Source organism: Mirounga leonina, unplaced genomic scaffold (assembly GCF_011800145.1).
Source record: "Mirounga leonina isolate KUSES-001 unplaced genomic scaffold, KU_Mleo_1.0 Mir_127, whole genome shotgun sequence".
In the NCBI taxonomy this organism is placed as follows: Eukaryota; Metazoa; Chordata; class Mammalia; order Carnivora; family Phocidae; genus Mirounga; species Mirounga leonina.
In genome coordinates this window covers 72608304-72627563 of record NW_023270316.1, presented here as the reverse complement: position 1 = coordinate 72627563, position 19260 = coordinate 72608304, and the positions used below count along the sequence as shown (strand labels likewise).

The following is a 19260-nucleotide window of genomic DNA, read 5'->3' as shown; positions in this document are numbered from 1 at the left end:
GGCAATTTCATGTGGTTCAACCTAACACATGAAAGCACTTAGTCTGGTGCTTTCTCATACAGAGGACATGTTGATGCCTCTTCTCTTCAGCATCTGGGGCACGGGGTGCGGGGCAGGGTGCTGGAATGCAGGGATTCTCACAGGAAGGCCTGCCATCATCTGGGCAGTCCATTTTGAGCAGAAATCCTGATTCGTGGGTGTAAGAGTCCTTCTCTGGTTACTTTCTGGTAGAACGGTCAGGTTCCTTGAAGAGCTTTATCAGAGACTTTGCCTGACAAGGACAGCCTTTTGGGGTAGAAAATATCATTTCATGGGGCTCTTGCAATGCTGGCATCCATGCTGGAAGAAAGGAAGTGCTCTGAAATCTCCCTATGCAAATGGTCCTTTCTCCTGGAGCCTTTCCTAGGGATCTGCTTGGCTGGGTTCATGGCCTCCCATGCCTCAGGAGCCCCTGGTCATATCTCGGAGAGTTGGGAAAGCTAGAAAAATGCCCTTTGGGTTTCCAGTACTTTTGGGTTTTGGAATCTGAAAATGAGTCAAAATGACATGAATATTCCATCATGAATGAAGAAATGAAGATTTTCCATACTTCAAAAGAAATCTGCATCTTTGAGATGTCTGATTTATGTAGTTTTCACGTATTTTCATTTTCATCTGTCTTGTGATGGTCATGAATCACAAAGTGATTCATGTGACTTCACTTCGCATGTGCTTCAGAGAGTGGTAGTATCTTTCAACATGAGAAAGATATAGATAGATAGATAGATAGGTTTTTTTAATTTCTAAGAGGAAATGTTTTACGGGTAGGATCTGACAGTATAAAATAGTTTAGATTTCTGAGTATCTCAATTATTCCAGCTTCATAGTTTTACTTTATAGTTAGGTCAAGCCCCAGCTAAGCCTTTGGGATTTATGATGCACAGCTAATTTCCCATTACAAGGTCATAATGGATCATTCCAAAACTTTGAACCTGTGGTTATAGTGAGCTTAAGTCCCTAGTATTTTAGAGCCCACGATGGGAGAGGAGAAAGATCTTTGAGGTGACAGAAATTGTTTTCTCGTGGACAGTGCTGGGTTGTTTCATTTACAACGTTTATTCTGAGCTCTCACGGGCCTGATCTAAAACTCCTGAAGCCAAGGATGCTTCCAGCAGTGCAAGATCGTTATGTGACCCAAGCAGAAATAGCTGCGTCTATACCTAGGCCATATCTAGCTCGTACCAGTGTTTTGGGAATGCAACCGGTCCGCTAAAAGCCAAACTATGACACCCATACCTTTCAGCATTTTTACAGCCACAGTCCGGCATGTGGGTGATTTCTTAATGCCAAATGCAGAAGCTTGAACCACTTTTCCAAAAGCTCCTCTTCCAAGTGACTTGCCTGCAATGAAAAGAAGACATTGGTTTGTTTGCCAAGCCAGCAGGGTGAGGTTAAGTCTTTTTCCGGAAGAAAGTATCCTGTGTGCATATGTGAGCCATGTAGACTTTGAAAGGAATCCCCAGGGCGCCTGGGTGGCTCAGTTGGTTAAGCGACTGCCTTCGGCTCAGGTCATGATCCTGGAGTCCCTGGATCGAGTCCCGCATCGGGCTCCCTGCTCGGCAGGGAGCCTACTTCTGCCTCTGACCCTCCCCCCTCTCATGTGCTCTCTCTGTCTCAAATAAATAAATAAAATCTTTAAAAAAAAAAAAAAAAAAAGAAAGGAATCCCCAATAAACTGAGCCCCAAAGAGTCAAAGTAAGGGACATGTTTCTGGGTATCTTCCTTCCACCTCTTCACTGGGCTTCTGAGGTGCCTTTGTCCCTTGCAGCGAGACTGGGCCCCTGGGAGGCATTTGGTTTGGGTGGGTGACTAGTTTCCTCTTCACCAAATCTTCCTGGGGAGTCTCTTCCATTGTTTAACATTACTACCAAGACTTCCCTTTGTTTAACCTAAGCCACTTCTCTTGCCTCTTGAGGTCATTTCTTCTGAGCTGTTTTCTTTTTTTTTTTTTTCTTTTAAGATTTTATTCATTTATTTGAGAGAGAGAGAGAATGCGCCAGAGAGGGGAGGGGCAGAGAGAGAGAAGGAGAAGTAGACCCCCATGTGGGGCTTGATCCCAGGACCCTGGGATCACGACCTGCGCCGAAGGCAGATGCTTAACCGACTGAGCCACCCAGGCGCCTCTCTTCTGATCTGTGTACAGCAGAAAGGAAGAAACAGAATGACAGTCACTGCTATCGGTTCTGAGAATGCCCCATAGCTACACAAAAATCATGAAATCATTTCTCAGCCTTCCTTGCCAGGCAAAATGCTCCCAGCTATCCTACCGTGCCCTTACACGATGTCGACATCTTCAGGGTTCAGCACATGAACCTAGCAACCACTGGCAGCAATTTGTTTAAGCCACAGAGAAATGGTTGCCAAATGCAATAACAAAGTCAGGTTTCTTTCATGGCACCTGTCATGTTCTGCTGTGACCGCTGTTAACATGTTTCTTTCCTCACCTTTGCATGAGACCACTTGACTCAGAGGGGTGATAACCACGTCTGAATCTTCCCAGAAGCGGGCTCAGGACCTGGTGCACAGAGGGCCCCCTGTGCCTTAGTGCAGAAGGAAGAGTAGCCATTTGGGAACTTGTGAGCAAGTCTTGTACAGTTATGGGGACCTAGAGGAACCCTTGGGTTGGAGACCATGAAGGTGATGCTCCATGAAGAGAGCACCCCCCCTCCCCCTGAATACCTCAGCTACTTTTTATATCAGGGCACTTTCTTTTGTACCATCAGGACACAGGTAGCCAAATAGAACTGAGAGAAACAGTACACCTCAAGCATGATGTGGAAAAAGGAAGAGTGAGCCAAAGAAGTCACTCTCGCTTGGTTCTTCTGGGGGGGAAAGTAGCCAACACAATGCCATTGGCCAAAAGTAAATCCTGGCAGTTAGAATGTTAATTTGACACAAGCCCTCCTCTCTCAGCCTAGTCGTCTTTCTCAGACAACTGTTCCGATAAGGGGCCTTCAGTGAGTTAACCAACCGACCTTCCTTCCTTCCTTCTACTCCAATCCCTTCCCCCCCAAAGACATAGGTTTCTGTCTGTTTGTTTTTAAGATTCTTACAAAGCTTATAACGAAGCTTTCCTGCTTCCTTATCATATTACAACTTTATACTTTTATGTGCAGTGACTCAGTAACAAAGATGACATCACCCTGGCTCTGCTTAGTATCGTCCCCTCACTACCAACCACCCCAGGCACCCAGTCAGGACACAGGAAAAATTCAGTTACCGATGCGATCATAAGAGCCTCTTTGCAGCTGTCTCCTGGGGACTCCTTCTTCCTTAGGAGGGAACACTGGTGAAATTACACGCTTTTTCTCACATGTACTGGTAGCGACTGATAAAGATCATTCCTCCCAGAGTGGGCACCATGGACAGGGATATGGGCTCTGCTTCCCTCTTCAGATAAAACTGTCCATGAAATAGACCAGAATGGGGACTCTAGGTTTAAATAAAAGTGCCTCGGGAGGACCCTGCAGGTAGTGAATGTGGAAATCATGCATGGAAAGAGCATTGGCAGCTACCAGACTTGTAAAGATGGGTGCATTTTGGTTGGATGCTCATTCCTTGCTTTTTTAGGGCAAAAAACATTTTCCCTCTGCCGTGCCTGATAGGAAAAGTGTCCCGAGCCTGACAAATATCCAGGTAATCTCTCTCTTAGGACATCTCCTACATACCACATACCGTGAAGACTCTTGCTTTGTTTGGGGGCAGGCAGAATCCTTTTCCCTTCCACAGCCTCAGCCCCACGCATTCCCTTCTTCACCCCGGCACAACACACTTGATTTTAACTAGTGTTTGGGGATTTTGCTTCTGTCAGTGAGAATAAGCTCGTTCTCACTTGGCTTCCCTCAGCCTTTTCATCTATTCTCTTGGAAGCTGACTGCTGCCTCATAAAACAGCACGAAGCTATTATGCGCTCTTTAATCATCTGATGCATTGGAATCCTTTGGCAGACCCACTGTTCCAGTTTCAGGGGAGCCCGGTGACCCTGGGCTTGACCTTGCCCGATCCCTCTTTTCCCTTAAAATCCTCCTTGGTGTTACCTACATGCCGCTAACTGGCTCGTCAAAGTGCTAGGTCATTGCCATACAATGAAAGGCTATTGGAATCTCCTTCAACAATGTCCTTGACTGGCCAGGGTGTCCCTGGGACACTCCAGGGAGAGTGCCTGGCAGCACTGGTCTTCTAAGAGGCAACACCAGCCCAGGTGCCGTCCCCTTGCAAATTCCACGTTCCCTGTGTAGTTTCCTAGATTAGGTAATTCTGACTTTATTTTGCTATAGAAAGCTGCGTTGTCTGACATTATCCCAGCTTCTGTGATACATTTGTAAGAGCTAACTTCTCCCTTAGGTTTAGTGAGGAAGCACTAACAAAACAGATTCCGTTCTTCCCGGATTTCAGGCATTTCAATGGGAGCAACACTTTTGACCCGAACTCCTACTGTATCTATCTATCAGGTACCATAAATGCTGACTTGTCTCAACAGGGCTGCTAGTAGGAACCAACAGAGTACAAAAAGCTGAAATCAGATGCCACTTGTCTGTGTATTTCCCTACACAGCATGTTTTTTGTATTTATAGCCCCATTGTAACTCTGCCCATCAAACCAGCTTTTCCTCTCCAACTATCCATAGTCTTGGTTACTTTCACTTGCCAGACATTACTTCAGATTACTTTCTGTCATTTATTTGGCTTCAAACCCCCCAAATCTTGGGCCTTTCTGCTCCCATGCTGGTAGGAGTAACATTCCTCTGGCCCTTGCCGCCGCGCTCTGCACTGGAAGACAGAGTGAGCTGACTTCACCCCCTTTCTCTCACCCATCAAAGACACTCACGTGCACATGAGCCAAATCATAACATCTGGCAACTCCAGGAAGGGAAAGAACCGTAAGAGAGATCTTCCACAAGGAGAACCTCCTGAAATGGGATTATCTAAACCCACAGAGGCCCCAGGGGAAATTTGGTGGAAGGATTAGCTTGGCCCCCAATGTGATACGGAGCACAGGGATACTAGGTGAAGGAGTGAAGGGATGGGACGAAAGCTCATATGTCCTATACAGGAAGAGGGATGTTTGATTGTGACTAATAACTCTGGAAAGCAATGTGGCCTGAGAATGGCTTACGGTTGTGGGAAAATTATCCCAGTTCCCTGCCAAGGTCACTGAAGGGCTGGGCTAGCTGCCATATAATTTAGACTTGCAGAAGGAACTCATCTAGTGTACCACCTGCCCTTAACTACTCTAAATTTAGATGATTTTTTTCCCCCTGTCAGCAGCCATTGCTGGCTTTTGCCTGTCTCTCCAGCTTTTCACTGATTTCTAATTTTCTTCCCCAAGCCAAACAGAACATACTCTTGGGGCCAAGTATTCTTTCTCATGTATGAAGAAATGTAAGCAGAGTCATTTCAAGGCCCAAGAGAACAAGAAGAAGAAGCATTTCTCCCTCTCCGTCCTGCCAGACACCCACTCCAATATAGTCTGCCTGTCGAGGGAGGGGAGGCATTGCCCTCGAATTCGGAACAACAGGCTCTTTCGCCGAGAGTGACAAGATCTGGGAACGCTGGATCCATGATCTCTGTTGCTAGTTCCAACTATTAATGATTCTGGCATACACAGGAGTGAGTAGAAATTTTTCAGAAGCCACAGTCCAAATATTTTGGGCAAGAGTCACAGAGGCTTCTTTGGTTTTGTACTACCCCAGGATGGAGATTAATTTGCGTTGTGACACTGAGCTGGAGGAAAGCACAGCTGCCTGATGTTTACGCAGGAACAGTGGTCCTTGCTCTTCAAAAATGCAACTTAAATGACCCCTGGGACTTTCTTCTCTGGACATTTCGAACACCCACGGAAATTCCACGTACGTAGTCTACGGATTTGTGCCGCGGGGTTCTTTGACCCACAGCTTTGAAGGGGCACTGAAGGCTCTTTCCACGTGTTTGGCTGTGCTGTTCCTTGCCATCTTGAATTGTGTCACAAATTTCTAAGTCCTCAAAAATGTCCTTGTTTAGGAGTGCTTGTACTTGTAAGCCTTGTGGTGGCCCTGATCCCTGCCCTTCACTTATCTCCTTCTGCGGCGATCTCCGTCCCCCTTTGGGGTAGCGCACTCAGACATCTTTGTACCCCCCACGGCTTAGATGGGTGTCTGCTGCTCAGACAGGTGCTTAGAGACTGTTGCAAGAAAAAGCAGGTGCCCCCATCCCTTTTTTTTTTTTTTTAAGATTGTATTTATTTATCTGTCAGCACAAGCAGGGGGAGCGGCAGGCAGAGGGAGAAGCAGGCTCCCCACGGAGCAGGGAGCCCAATGCAGGGCTTGATCCCAGGACGCTGGGACCATGACCTGAGCCAAGGCAGCGGCTTAACCGCTGAGCCCCCCAGGCGCCCCTCCCCCGTGCCTTTGTACTGCCGTCCCAGCATTCTGTTAGAACTATTTACCTCTGTGCCCACCTCCCTTGCCATTTTGTGAGCGGCTGGAGGGGAGAATCCCGAGTCTAGGTGACTTTTGCAGCCCTCAGAGCACAGTGCTTTGTAGGCAGGAGGCGCTCAGTGTGGGTTTAGGAATCTGTTGGACGAATACATTACCCAGTTTAAGTCGCTCCCGGGCAAACTCCCACTTGCTGGCATCATAAGGGAGCCGCTCACACTGCTCGTCCAGGGGAACTTCGTCTGGGTCCATTATAATCGATAGGTAGTCCGTCTTTATTTCAGAAGAAGACTGAGAAAGAAAGAAAGAAAGAGATCTCAAAGTCACCAACAAGGAAACAACTTAAAAAACCCTGGATATCCAATTTAAAATAATACCCAGCAGCATCTGCTGCTATTTTGGTTCATGTGGTTGAAACCGTGCGGTTGGGTACAGAAAGTACCCCTCCGCATACACGTATGTACATCACACTTCCCATTAAATAACTCCTTACTCTTCTCACGCCGCATTTCTGTAGGCTGGTTCCGCCATATTGTCTCAGATAATATGCACCCAGATGGTCGGTGACCTTGTTGCTTGTTCTTAGACAATGACCAGATGATAGTCCTTCCCCAAAACATGCAAAGCATTTTTATAAAATCATTCCAAATAAGTGACTGAAAATAACTTCCCATGGCCAATCTGTACAAGCAGGGATATACGTCACAAGCCAGGCCAACGGTGAGAAGTGTGACTGTGGCTTTTCCGCATTTGCAAGAAGGGCCAGAGGTGGCGAAGTGAACCCAGGAGCTCTGGGACAGTTGAGAGGCATATTTCATGTGAAGTATTTAAATATACTCAGAAGGCCTGGCCCCTTGGTTGCTGCAGGTACCTAGAAACACTATGGGATCCGTTGGTGAGAACAGAATAAGATTTACCTTCAATAAGAAATAGAAGTTGACTATTTCAAAGGCCGAGGAGTCTATAAGGCATGGGACTTAAACACAGCCATGTCCTGAGCTTTGGCCATTAGTAGGATTGTCAAATAAGTAAGGCGGGCATCTGCCTTCAGGTGCTTATTTTATCTTGGTAATGGACATCAAGCCCAGAAAACATCCTTTATTTCATAAGCATAGATAAGTGGATTTACATTTTGTGTCTTAGATTCCCATCAATGAATTTATTGCCTGTTGATTCAATGTAGAAGTGATGATGGCATTTCTATGGGCAGTTCAGAAAAGAAGGTTGCTTACCCATATAAGGTGGGTTTGGGTAAGTCTTGCCTAGAAGTTACAGCAACTTCATTTCCGTGAGTTTTGGAACCCTCTTGCGTTGCCCTTCCCTAGGCAGGACAGAGTTCAGGAGAGAAGTCACCCTCTCCATCCACACCATTTCACGCTCGCCCGCATTCTTCAGCTCTTACTCACCCTGTTCTGGGCTGTCACTGCTCACCTCATCCATCACTTGCAATCGGTCTCCTTCTCCTAGAAATTATCACTAAAATGTGTGACAAATAGCTCAAAGCAGAAAGATCTGCCTGGCCTCCATGGCGAGTGGAAACCAGAGAAAGATACGGAGCACATTTGTCACGAGCTGCATTTGCCACTGGTGCTAATCTGTGAGGGCCAGCCCATCAGACCCTCGTGTGAGTCTGGGAAGGAATACAAGTTCCTCTCCCAGGGTGCTGGATGTGTACTAGAGAAGCCACGTGAGTAGGTTTTAGGACTATACTTTTTGATGTCCAATATAGCCAAGGCCGTGAGAAAAAACCTCCAATCTTCAAAGAGCCCAGGCTAGCTGAAGCCTAGCAAGGAACGTGTCAGTTTTGGGACCACACGTGGGGAGGTTGGTGGAGGTGTTGAGAGAGACAGGGGATCAGGCAATGAAAGACAATCTCCCCATGGAATTTTATGGTTTATCTCAATAAGGCAGATGAGAGGGAACACCAGACAAACCTCAAGGAAGGGCTGGAGGAGAGTCGGATAGTAGAATCTTAGTTGACAAATATTTATTCTTTCAATTGACATTAACACTGAGCAGCTACTAGGTGTTAGGCATGGAAGTTGCACAGCTCAGTGCTTCGGGGCCCAGGCATTGAGCTGGCTGCCTGGCTCTGAGTCACAGATCAACTCTGGACCAGCACCTAACCTTGGCAAGTCGCTTAACCTCTCTAAACCTGGTATCCTTATCTGCGAAATAATGATAATGACGGTGCTTATCTCCCAGGCTTGTGGTGAATATTGCATGAAATGATCCATGTCAAGCTATGAGAACGGGGCCTGGGACACAGTAAGCATCCATCAATGCTAGCTCTAATTCTAACGCTGACCTATGCGGCGTGGGGGTAAAAGGATAACATCCAGTCCATATCAATGAGGAATTCACTTGCGGTTACAGAAACCACATGGAAATAGTTTTTGAGGGCCTGTATCTCTTTACCTCCCACAATTAATCACCTTTCAAATTCCCTAAGGATCCTCTTCTGGAAGGAATCATCTCTTGCTCTCATCCTCTCTTATTGACATCAAGATTTCAGATTTTTAGAAATACTAGGGCCATCTTCAATTTAGTCCCAATGCACCTTTCCAGCTTTATTTCCACTCTGCTCCTGTGGGGTCCTTCCCTCCTCTGGGGAGTGGGGAGGAGGAGAGTGGGCTGCCTTTTTCTGCTGCCTTCCTTCCTGCCACAACCTTCGAATTCGTTCTCTAAACTTCATTTTCTCTCAAGTTTTTTCTCCCCCTCCCTCCTTTGTAGCCTTTGGACCTCCCTTCCAGATTTGGCAAGCTTTGCTTTTGTTAGACCTACTTCCCTATGCGCTCTGTCTCCCCTTTCAAATGCCGGTGGTGTGGCCTTTGTGTCCTTCTAAAGCAGTGGCCTTCACTGTCACGTCCCAAAACCAGCTGACGCCTGATGTTACATATTACCACAGAAGGCTCCTGCTTAGCCTTGCCTCTCATATCGACGCTATAAAGTACACCTCGTTGGTTTTGGTTACTAAGCCTAAGGTCGCACAACCTGGGTTCAACACTCAGCTCCAACTCTAACTAGCTTTGTGACTTTGGACACATTACCTCTCTGAACCGTACTTTCTTTCTGTCTACGATGGGAATGATAATATATCTACCTCTTTGCATTTCTGGAAGGATTAATTGGGATACTACATGAAGAGCTCGTCATGAGACCTGGCACGATAACAAGGACTAAGAAATCTCTAGAAATGGAGGAGGCCTCCTTGACACTTTTCACGTCCTGTTGATTTAACCCGCTAAATATGTCTTGAATTCTAATCCCTTAGACTAAGAGCTACTATCGTTTCTTACTTGGGTTACTAGAAAGTCTTCTGGTAGGTTCCTCTCTATGCACCCTCGCCTCCTCTGGTCCATTCTCATAGCAGCCAGAATTCTCTTTCCAGACACTGCTCTCTTACACTGATTGCCTCCTTTTGCTTAACAACACCCCACCCCCATGACGCCAGGCTTCCTTTTACTTCCAGAACACAGACTAAATTTCTTACCTAGGCCTGCAAGGGCCTGTGTGGCCAGCCTTTGCATTCTCTCCTCTCCCACCTCACCTCCTACCTTGTTCCCTCCACGGCAGCCACACGGGCCTCCATCAGGCTCTCGTTCCCAAGGCGTCCCTGTCCTGCCCCAGCCTCACACAGGCTTTCCCTCGGCCTGAAGCCCTTTTCCCTCCCTCTGGGCCCGACTGCCCGCCCCTTACGGTACATCTTTCAGTCAGCTGCCTCTAGTGCGGCAGGTTCACATTTGTCTGTGCAACTGGTGAAAGCCAGGCTCCTCTCCAGACCGCACACTCCGCGTGTCCTCTCCGCTGCCACCCAAGGGCCTGACACCGGGCCTGACGCTCCTCGTGGAGCAGGTGCACGGTAAATGTTGGAGGCATGAATGAATGGATGAACGCTTGTCGGCTCTTCTCCCCCGGACTGCAGAGAAGCAAGTGGGGCTGCAGGCCTGATGATAGAGATCTGATGTCCTGTGCTCAGGCTGAACCTCGCAGCAAAGAACGTAGTTGTGTGGTGGGGCTCAGAGGGCACGGATCCGCCGTGTGCTGTGTGCACTCCCATAATGTTATGAGACGTAAGTCAGAGGGGGTCTCTGTTTTGCATTTTCCTTTTCATTTCTTGGCAGAGAATAAGAAAGACTTTGCAGGCCTTATGCTGAATTTAAAGATTTTATGACATATCTTTATATCAAAAACATCCCTTCTGTTTCTGGGAAATAGTCCTCTGTTCGTTGCTCTAGCTTTGGGTGTGAACACTCCCGTTAACGGTTGAGAGGCATTTTAATGATCTATGTTTGGTGCTCCCCAGGTCCGAGACAGAAGCCAGGGGGCAAGGGGATTAGAGTCTAACATTGGCTCCGCGCCTGCTCTGGCCGTGAGAAGCATTTTAGAACATTATGTAAAAAGGAACGTAGAACTTCATCTGAAATGTTCTTACCCTTTTCAGTTTTCGGATAAAGAGCGTTAACAGGAGCCAGAAGAGGGTTGCAGCCACACAGGTGCATGTCAGAGTGATGAGCTCCAGGTTAGACTTGTCCGAGGTTCCTGGAGAGAGAAAACCATCAGGCTGATCCTCAAAAGGCACCGTCCAACTTAAGAGTCTTTGTGATTCTAGAAAACGGGTCTGATGCCCCTACATGGTTCATCGTGGCGAACGCAATCTGCTGGTGCAAGAGTTACTCTGGGACAGGTCCTCTCTTACCTTCTGAGTCAGGCAGGGTGCGTGATGTTATCATCATGAACTCACGCAGAAATGAAAAGACTTTCCAGAAATTCTGCAGTTGAGTTTGCAAACTCTGTAATCCCAGAAATAGCTAATTAAAAATCAGAGGAGAAATTTTTAAAAAGGAAAAAATTAAGACAGGAACAAAAGCCCATTAAAGTGCTAAATCTGGAATATGTGAAATCTCCCTAAAGGGTTTTAGAGGAAATTCTAAAGAAAAAGAAAAAAAGTAACAAAAATGACATAAAAGCGCTCCTCTGGGACTCACAAAATTCCTCTACTTTGATTTTAAAAATAAAAATAAAACTCAAGGACTGTTAGAGGTGCCTGCTCGCTGCTTTTGGAACAGTCGGGCCAAACTGCCCACCTCCTGCTCACCACTCCTGGCTCCGTTTCTGACCTTCGCAGCAGCAGCTGACCCTGCAGGGGGGCTGGGATGCCAAGGGGGTCCTTCCCAATCGCCTCATTTCCCGGAATCACACACAGATCAAAAGCTGAGCAGTTTCTCCACCACCAAAAAGAAACGACCCAAAGCGTTCAGGAGAAGCCTCCAGAGAGGAAGATCTTTGGGATTTGGAAAGGAATGCCCCAGTGGGCCAGGACAGTGGTTCCCTACTTACAGACTCCAGGGGACAGTTTCTGGAGAATTCTAAAGTAGTGCCTCATCCTTTAACCTCATTACAGGGAGACAGAGGCTCCCTATTAAGCTAGGGAAGAACAAATGGAACTTATTCTCTTTAGAAATAATGATGTGGGGGCACCTGGGTGGCTCAGTCAGTTAAGCATCTGCCTTCGGCTCAGGTCATGATCCCAGGGTCCTGGGATCGAGCCCCTCATTGGGCTCCCTGCTCAGCAGGGAGCCTGCTTCTCCCTCTCCCTCTGCCTCCTCCCCCCTGCTCATGCCCTGTCTCTCGCAAATAAATAAATAAAATCTTTTTTAAAGAAGAATGATAGGAATGGTATCATGGAGCACTTATCATGTGCCAAGCCCTCAGAACCGCCCCATGAAGTAGGTAGCAATAATATCCCCATTTCCTAGACAAAGTGCTACATCTCGTGGGCTCTTTGTTTCAATTCAACAAGAAGGTACAGACTCCTACTGCAGGTGACAGTCAGTCTGGAGGAGATGGGAAGATGAGCAAGAGAAAGTTGTCACGCTCCAGGGGCTCACTGCCAACCTAACTGAGACGTAAGGCAAATACAAAGAAATGAGGGTTGAGGGAATCTAACGCTTTTTGGAAGAGGCGACATTTGAAATGGATGGTGGCCTACAGAGATGAGGCGGGGAGGGCACAGAGACAGAGGGGACAGCAGGAGTGAGGACCCAGAGCTGGGAAATGACGGGGCACACGTGGCAATATACAGGCAGGCCAGGACTCGACTGCAGAGAGTTCGAGCATCTGTGTGAAGGGTTTAAACTCCATGCTGCCTGCGGGCGGTTGGAGCCAGTGAAGTTTCTCTGAAGAACAGCAAATGCACAAGTTAGAAAGCCGAGCCGCTTCCTTCTTCCCTCTATCCATGTGCTTCCTGCAGCCCACGGTCCCTGCTGCAGTGGATCTTTCCATCTAGAGGGGAAATGCACATTTTCTACCCCAACCACTCCAACACAAAGTCCCACCCCTTCTCCTCCCAAGGCTCAGGAGATTGTCCCCTCCTGTGCTGCCAGGCTCACTGCCTACCTCGAGGCCCTGTCACCTGGACCACGGCACCAGCTTCTTGACCCGCCTTGACTCCCCCCAGATCTCCTCCTCGCTGAGCCAGCGTGACTTTGCTTCTGTCTAAATGCCATCACTGCCCACCTCTGCCCCCATGGCTGTCAGGATAAAAATCCAAATCTTTGGATCCTTTGTGCCCAACCTTGCTTGTCTCTTCAGCTTCATCTCCTACCATCCTCCCACTTGCTCCAATCACATCAAAATACTTGTAGTTTCTTAAATTGACCAGTCCTCTTGCACCTCCATGCTTTGGTCCTCACTGTTTCTCTACCAGAATGTAAGCTGCCAGGGGCTGTGGCCACATTCCCGTCCCCGCTCCTCGGACTGGGTGAGTGAGTGGGTACATTATGATTGGCTTTGTCGCCAAAGAGCTTCATGAAGCTTTCAAAGGGTTCAGGGTCAAATTCCTGTTCATGGGCATTAATCCAATAAACACATGGAACACCACCTATGTTGCAGGCTCTGTTCTAGATGCTGGTATATGGTGGTAGATGAAAGGTATGGTCTGGAGTTCACAGTCTGGCATTCACATCTGAACAGGTGAATAGGTTCAAAGTTCCTATCCAAAGCAGCAGAATGTAGGATCGTGGTTCTCCTGTTCACCGCTCTGTCTCTGGTGTTTAGAAGAGTGCCCAGCACTGAGTAGGCATCCTGAATATAGTGGGTGAGTGAATGAATGAATGAATGAATTTGGCTTCATTTGCTGCATTGTTAGCTTGTGGCCGTTTCCCTGAACCTCATGAGAATGAGAACAGCTTTGTTGAAGTTTCGAAGTATGATAAGTTTTTCTCTCTGTATGCATCCTCTCGGGAATATTGTAAGCTCAAGTTAATATGAGTTTGGCTTTCCTCTCCCATGTGTATTCACAGCTGCCCTGCTGTATTCACACACACACACACACACACACACTCACACTCACACGTGCTCTCACACTCACACTCTTCTCTGCTTATGCTGCAAATAAGTTTTGTGGAATCTTACTGGGACCTGCTTGGGCCATAGTGGCCTTGGGCTGTTGGGGATGCTGACAGCATCTTGAGACATGGCACTGTCTGCATCAAACCTCTGCAGAGGCCTCCTGCCCGGAATGCCCTGGGAGAGGCCCCCTCCCATTGTGGGAACTTTCCCACTGCATTCCACGGGGCAGGAAGTTGACCCCCAAAGTAATTCCACAGCCCTTACTCAGGCAAAATTCCTTTCAGTGGGACCAAATGTGTTTGTGTGCACTTACACATTTAAAGAACTCATTAAGAAACCTCTTCAAGATGAACATTTATTACAGGCGAAAGATCTTTCTAGTGTTCTATCCCTGCTTACTGAAAACTAGCATGGGAAATTAACAGGGTATCATGAAGTATCTGTGCTCTTTCTGTCTCACTTGCTTTATTTGGAAAGTAACCATTAGGATAGTCTTATGTTGAGGAAACCGACTTAAGTCAGCAACATCTCTTCCTATGCAGCTCTTGGATGTTTTCTCAGAGGTCAAACATCCCCACACTGGTCTGACTAGACCCAGCTTCAACAGGCTGGTGACAGCTGATGAGCTCAGTCCATGAAATGGCCCAGCTGCACATGGCAGGGGGAAAGGAGGCGAGAGGAAACGTGGGTGGGGTTGACACTAACTAGGAGTGGGCCCTGGGGCTCGAACCGCTGCGCTCATAGGCCGTGTGTGCAAGCCTGCATCAGAGCACGCTGCGAGGTTATTTTTATATGGGAGAGTGACCAGACTGTGGCTCCTCTGAAGAGTTAGGGGGACTGTACTTTTTTTTTTTTTTTAAAGATTTTATTTATTTATTTGAGAGAGAGAGAATGAGATAGAGAGAGCATGAGAGGGAGGAGGGTCAGAGGGAGAAGCAGACTCCCCGCCGAGCAGGGAGCCCGATGTGGGACTCGATCCCGGGACTCCAGGATCATGACCTGAGCCGAAGGTAGTCGCCTAACCAACTGAGCCACCCAGGTGCCCGGGTGACTGTACTTTTTATTCCAGACCGCTAACCCTGCTGCACAGAGTCCTCCCTGTCAGTTACCCTCTGAGGCTCCAGACCACCCCTCCTGGGACAGGAAGTGCGGATGCCCCCCCAGGGGAGGCACTGAGTCTCGAGGGGTGACGTGCCTAGTCTAGAGTCTGTGTAACCGCAGTGGCTGGCTACCCTGCCCTGAGCCTTTGTGATGGTGACGGCCGCTCCCTCTGCCCAGGGCTGGACTCTGGGTTGCGGCCGCAGCCCCCAACCCTGACACGCAGGGCCAGGAAACTCAGCTCTCGCAGTAGAACCGGTGGTGCTTCCCAGGAGGTTAGGAAAGCTCCCCAAGCACAAGACCAGGGCCTCTTGCTCTGGGACCTGCCTTGACTTGAGATGAGCCCAAGTGTCACCAGGAAAGGGGAGGAAGCAAGCAGCTATGTCTTAGACCGAGGACCCCGTGCCCCAGCGGGAGCCATTCTTTTCAAGGTTCCCCCCAACCCCAGAACTCCCTTTCCTTTTTTTTTCTTTTTTTTAAATCCTTCTTAGTTTTTGGACTTCAAGTACAAGATAATTTGGTTTCCATCCAAACCTAGTGCATATATATCACAATTTGTCTCTTCTTTCTAAAACTACTCAGACTTTGGCCAAATACCGATCGTTTTCTACAGACAAATGGGTCACTACTTGCCCTGAGACATTTGCCTCATACCTGCCAGGGTGGCTTAGGTGTTGTTCTCTGGTTCTATCATTATTTTAATTTGAGGTAACTGTTCATTTGGGTTTATTGCCCATTAAATTCTTAAGACATCAAGAGATGGGTGTGTTTCATGTTCATTTGGCATCTCCAGCACTGGCCCAGTGGAAGTCTCAATATTTATATATAGATGAAAAGAAAATCAATCAGATACACTTAGACCTGATCTCCCACATGAGCCAGTCAAGAAGTGCTACTTCGTTTTATCTAAAATCCAATAACCAACAATCCAGTTAACCTTATTACATTATTTCTCTAAGACTTATTGGAATATTAAAATTGGCTCTCCTACTATTTATGAAGCTCTTTGGGAATCTTTGTACACCAGTTTGGAACCCCTCTTAAGAACAGAGAACTACTGTATTCAGATTAAATTAGAAGTAAGTTTTCAAGAATAATTTTAGGTAAAGATATTTAAAATAGCGGGGGCACCTGGGTGGCTCAGTCGTTAAGCGTCTGCCTTCAGCTGAGGTCATGGTCCCAGGGTCCTGGGATCGAGCCCCGCATCAGGCTCCCTGCTCAGCAGGAAGCCTGCTTCTCCCTCTCCCACTCCCCCTGCTTGTGCTCCCTCTCTGGCTGTCTCGCTCTCTGTCAAATAAATAAATAAAATCTTAAAAAAAGAGAACTTTAAAAAAAAAAGATATTTAAAACTGCTATTATGGGCCATCAGTTCTAGAACACATTTTTATTAAAGCTAGTAAAGCTAAATCTTTTGACCTAAATCCTTAGGTCAAAGAGGAACTTTGTGGTTTGGAACCCCGTTTGGGTGACTCCCTGGTTAAGTGTAGGAAAACTAAAATACAGAAAGTTTTGGGGAAGTTAATATGGTTTATCACATTAACAAACAATAATGTTAGCTAATGGTTAAAAAGTTTCTATTATATGCCAGACACGGGTTTGAATGTGTTAATCCTTACAACCCTGTAAGTTTGGCATACCATTATTAACATCTATTTTGCAGATGAAGCACCAAGAAGGTAAGTAATTGGCCCAAGGGTACACAGCTCAGGAGCAGTGACGCACCTGGCTTCAGAGGGGGTCCCCTGCTACCTTAGAGCTGAGAGGAAGTAGAGCAGAATGGTTCAACACGGATCCGGTTCTCAGCTCTGCCACTCCTAGCTTTGTTACCCTGAACAAAGTCCTAAATCTTTCTGTACTTCAGATTCTCACTCGCAAGTAGAAAAAAATCCCCATTGGGTTGTCACAGAAGTTGAATAGACTAATGCATGTTGAGTGAGCATAAGCTATTAGAACTGAATTCCATCACCATTTTTTGAATTCTTGATCAAGGCCAGCTTTATGTCATTGTTTAGATTTTAAGTACAAAGGCATGCATATCCCGTCCCCTAGCCCTTCTGCGTGAAATTAGTGAGTAGCGAGTTCATCTTTCCATTGCAAGCGCTGGTCTCTCCTTGGGAACCCTTCTGAGTTGCCAACACCCAGGAGAGGAGTGACATCAATCAGCAACATCTTCATGTGAATTAGTTTATCACATCCTTCCTAGTGCCAGGAGAGCCAGAGGAGTGAATTTGGGGCAGGATTCAGGAAGAGAGGAGCTAACGTGGAGGGTCCTCCAGGCTCGAAGGAGCATCAGAAAGAAGTGAAACCCAAAAGCTGGCCTGGCCAAGGGGGATAAAAGGGAGTGGCTGCATATCCAAGACAGTTTTGGGCTTTTCCTATTTCTTACTCTCAGAAATGATTAGGGAACACATGTATATTTCCCGCTCTGTGGGTCCTTTCCCGAAATGTGTTAATGTGCAATTATCATGGCATAATTTTGCCAATCTCACCTCTACTGCCATCTGCCACTCCAAGCATTTAGACTGTGGGACCCTAAGGCAGTCCTGTGCATTCCATGATTTTCATATCCATCAGTCATCCTCAAAAGAATGTTTAACGTGGTATTTTCTCTTGTGTAATTATAAATGCTATTGAAGTAGTATTCCAATAGCAAAGCCTAAATCTGTTAGAAGAATGTATTTACATATACATTGTGGTTCTTTCTTGCAATAATAAAGTATGTTTTATCTCAAGTCCTTGGATGAGAATGTGCCATGCTTTCCTTGAAACGGTCCCATTGAGTTGCATGGGCTATTGAGCACTATGTCAATTTCAGAAATTATTTTGGTTAGGAACGGTTTTGTGGTGTTGTTTTTAACGTTAGAACTTCCTCTCTGAGAGTTCCACGTGTGATCCTGTGCAGTCCAAACCAAACAAGACCTGTGATTATTTAAAGAAGCCACTCTGACTCCACAGTCCACTCATCCTTTTCAGATACAAAAATAACACATTGTTTTATCTATGAGCATAAGAATCCTTTTTCAAGGGAAATAAAAGGAGCAGACAGTTTCCTTCCTGGCTAATTCATGAACCTCTTTAAATCTGTTAAACATAGCTGCAGACACAACTCATTTGCTTGGTTTCATTTCCTAAACTCAACCTGACAAGATAGGTCAGTGTGAAGGGTCTATATGCATATATTGGGAAATGAAGTCGAAAGCTAGGGGACGTTTCCTGGCCACCAGAGTGACAGCCACCAGAGAGAGAGCAAGGATCTAATTTCAGTGATAAAATTATTAACCAGGTCCTGCGCTGAACAGTTTGGAAGAGCATCTAAGGATCCAGTTTTTATTCAGTGAGCCTCAAGTACATCCATCCGAGATGGTGCATCTAACTAAAAAGATCCACATAATATCCACTTTAAAAAAATCTCCTTATCCCAAACTGTATATGGAGCTGAAACCTGCCTCCTTGAAATTTCGCCACCATCTCCCTTCCTTGGTTCTGGCTATATTTTCTGGTGTGTCAGAGGAGTGAAACATCTCCTCAGTCTGATGCTTCTCAAATATTTGAGGAAAACAATAATATCACTGCTTAGTTTTTAGACTAAACATCCTCATTTCCTTGCGCTACTTTATCATTACCCTATTCGGATATGGCTCCATTTATTTGTAAATGGGTACAGTATTTCAGGTGGTTTGATGATTGCAGATCAGGGAATCTGTTTTCTCAGCCAACCCCAGTTTTTAAGCAGAGAGGTCGGGTTCAGCTGTCACTGCGAGAGCAGGGGGAGAAAAAAATTACAAAAGAGAGCCAGGAAGAAGGCAGGACAACTATAAAAAGCAGACACAAGAACTCAAAAAGCATGGCAGTTGAGGACAATAATGAGTAAAAACAAAGAGCCATGTGCATGAAGTGCCCACAGCCACCTTGCAAGGCTCTATCATTTCCCCAGGTGCTATTGGAGACTCATGCCACCCGAGGGAAAAGAGGTCATGAATCAAAAGTACCAGTTCCTCAGAAAACCCAGTGAGCTAGACAAGAGGAAATATTTAAAATACCTCAACTTTGTTGTTGCCAAGGGAGATATCAACGTAGAGGGCTCACAGTTGTCTCATAGCTCACTGCCCCATTTGCCTTGCCAACCCAACAACCTCTGAGGCTTCCTTTAGACCTTGGTTCACTCCCCATGGCCTTTCTTGTCTCTCTGAACCCCCTGAGCTCTTATTAGCAGCACTGTGTGGTCTGCTTGATACAAACTAGTGTTTCTATTTTATCCTTAGGAGGAGCTCAAAATTCCTCTTTTTTAAGATTTGTTTTTTTAGTAGAAAGGGGTGGGGGAAGGGGCAGAGGCAGAGAATATCCAAGCAGACTCCTGC

At 46.6% G+C, this 19260-nt stretch overlaps 1 protein-coding gene across 1 annotated transcript in view; it reads right to left on the bottom strand.

Moving 5' to 3' along the window:
- Positions 1-19260, bottom strand: part of FLT1 (fms related receptor tyrosine kinase 1) — a 174246-nt gene that overhangs the window by 28357 nt on the left and 126629 nt on the right. Inside the window, exons 16-18 of the mRNA XM_035003626.1 lie at positions 10887-10993; positions 6610-6742; positions 1276-1380 (exon numbers count right to left, since the gene is read on the bottom strand). Coding sequence (XP_034859517.1) covers positions 1276-1380; positions 6610-6742; positions 10887-10993 — 345 coding nt within the window. The remainder of the gene's footprint in view (positions 1-1275; positions 1381-6609; positions 6743-10886; positions 10994-19260) is intronic.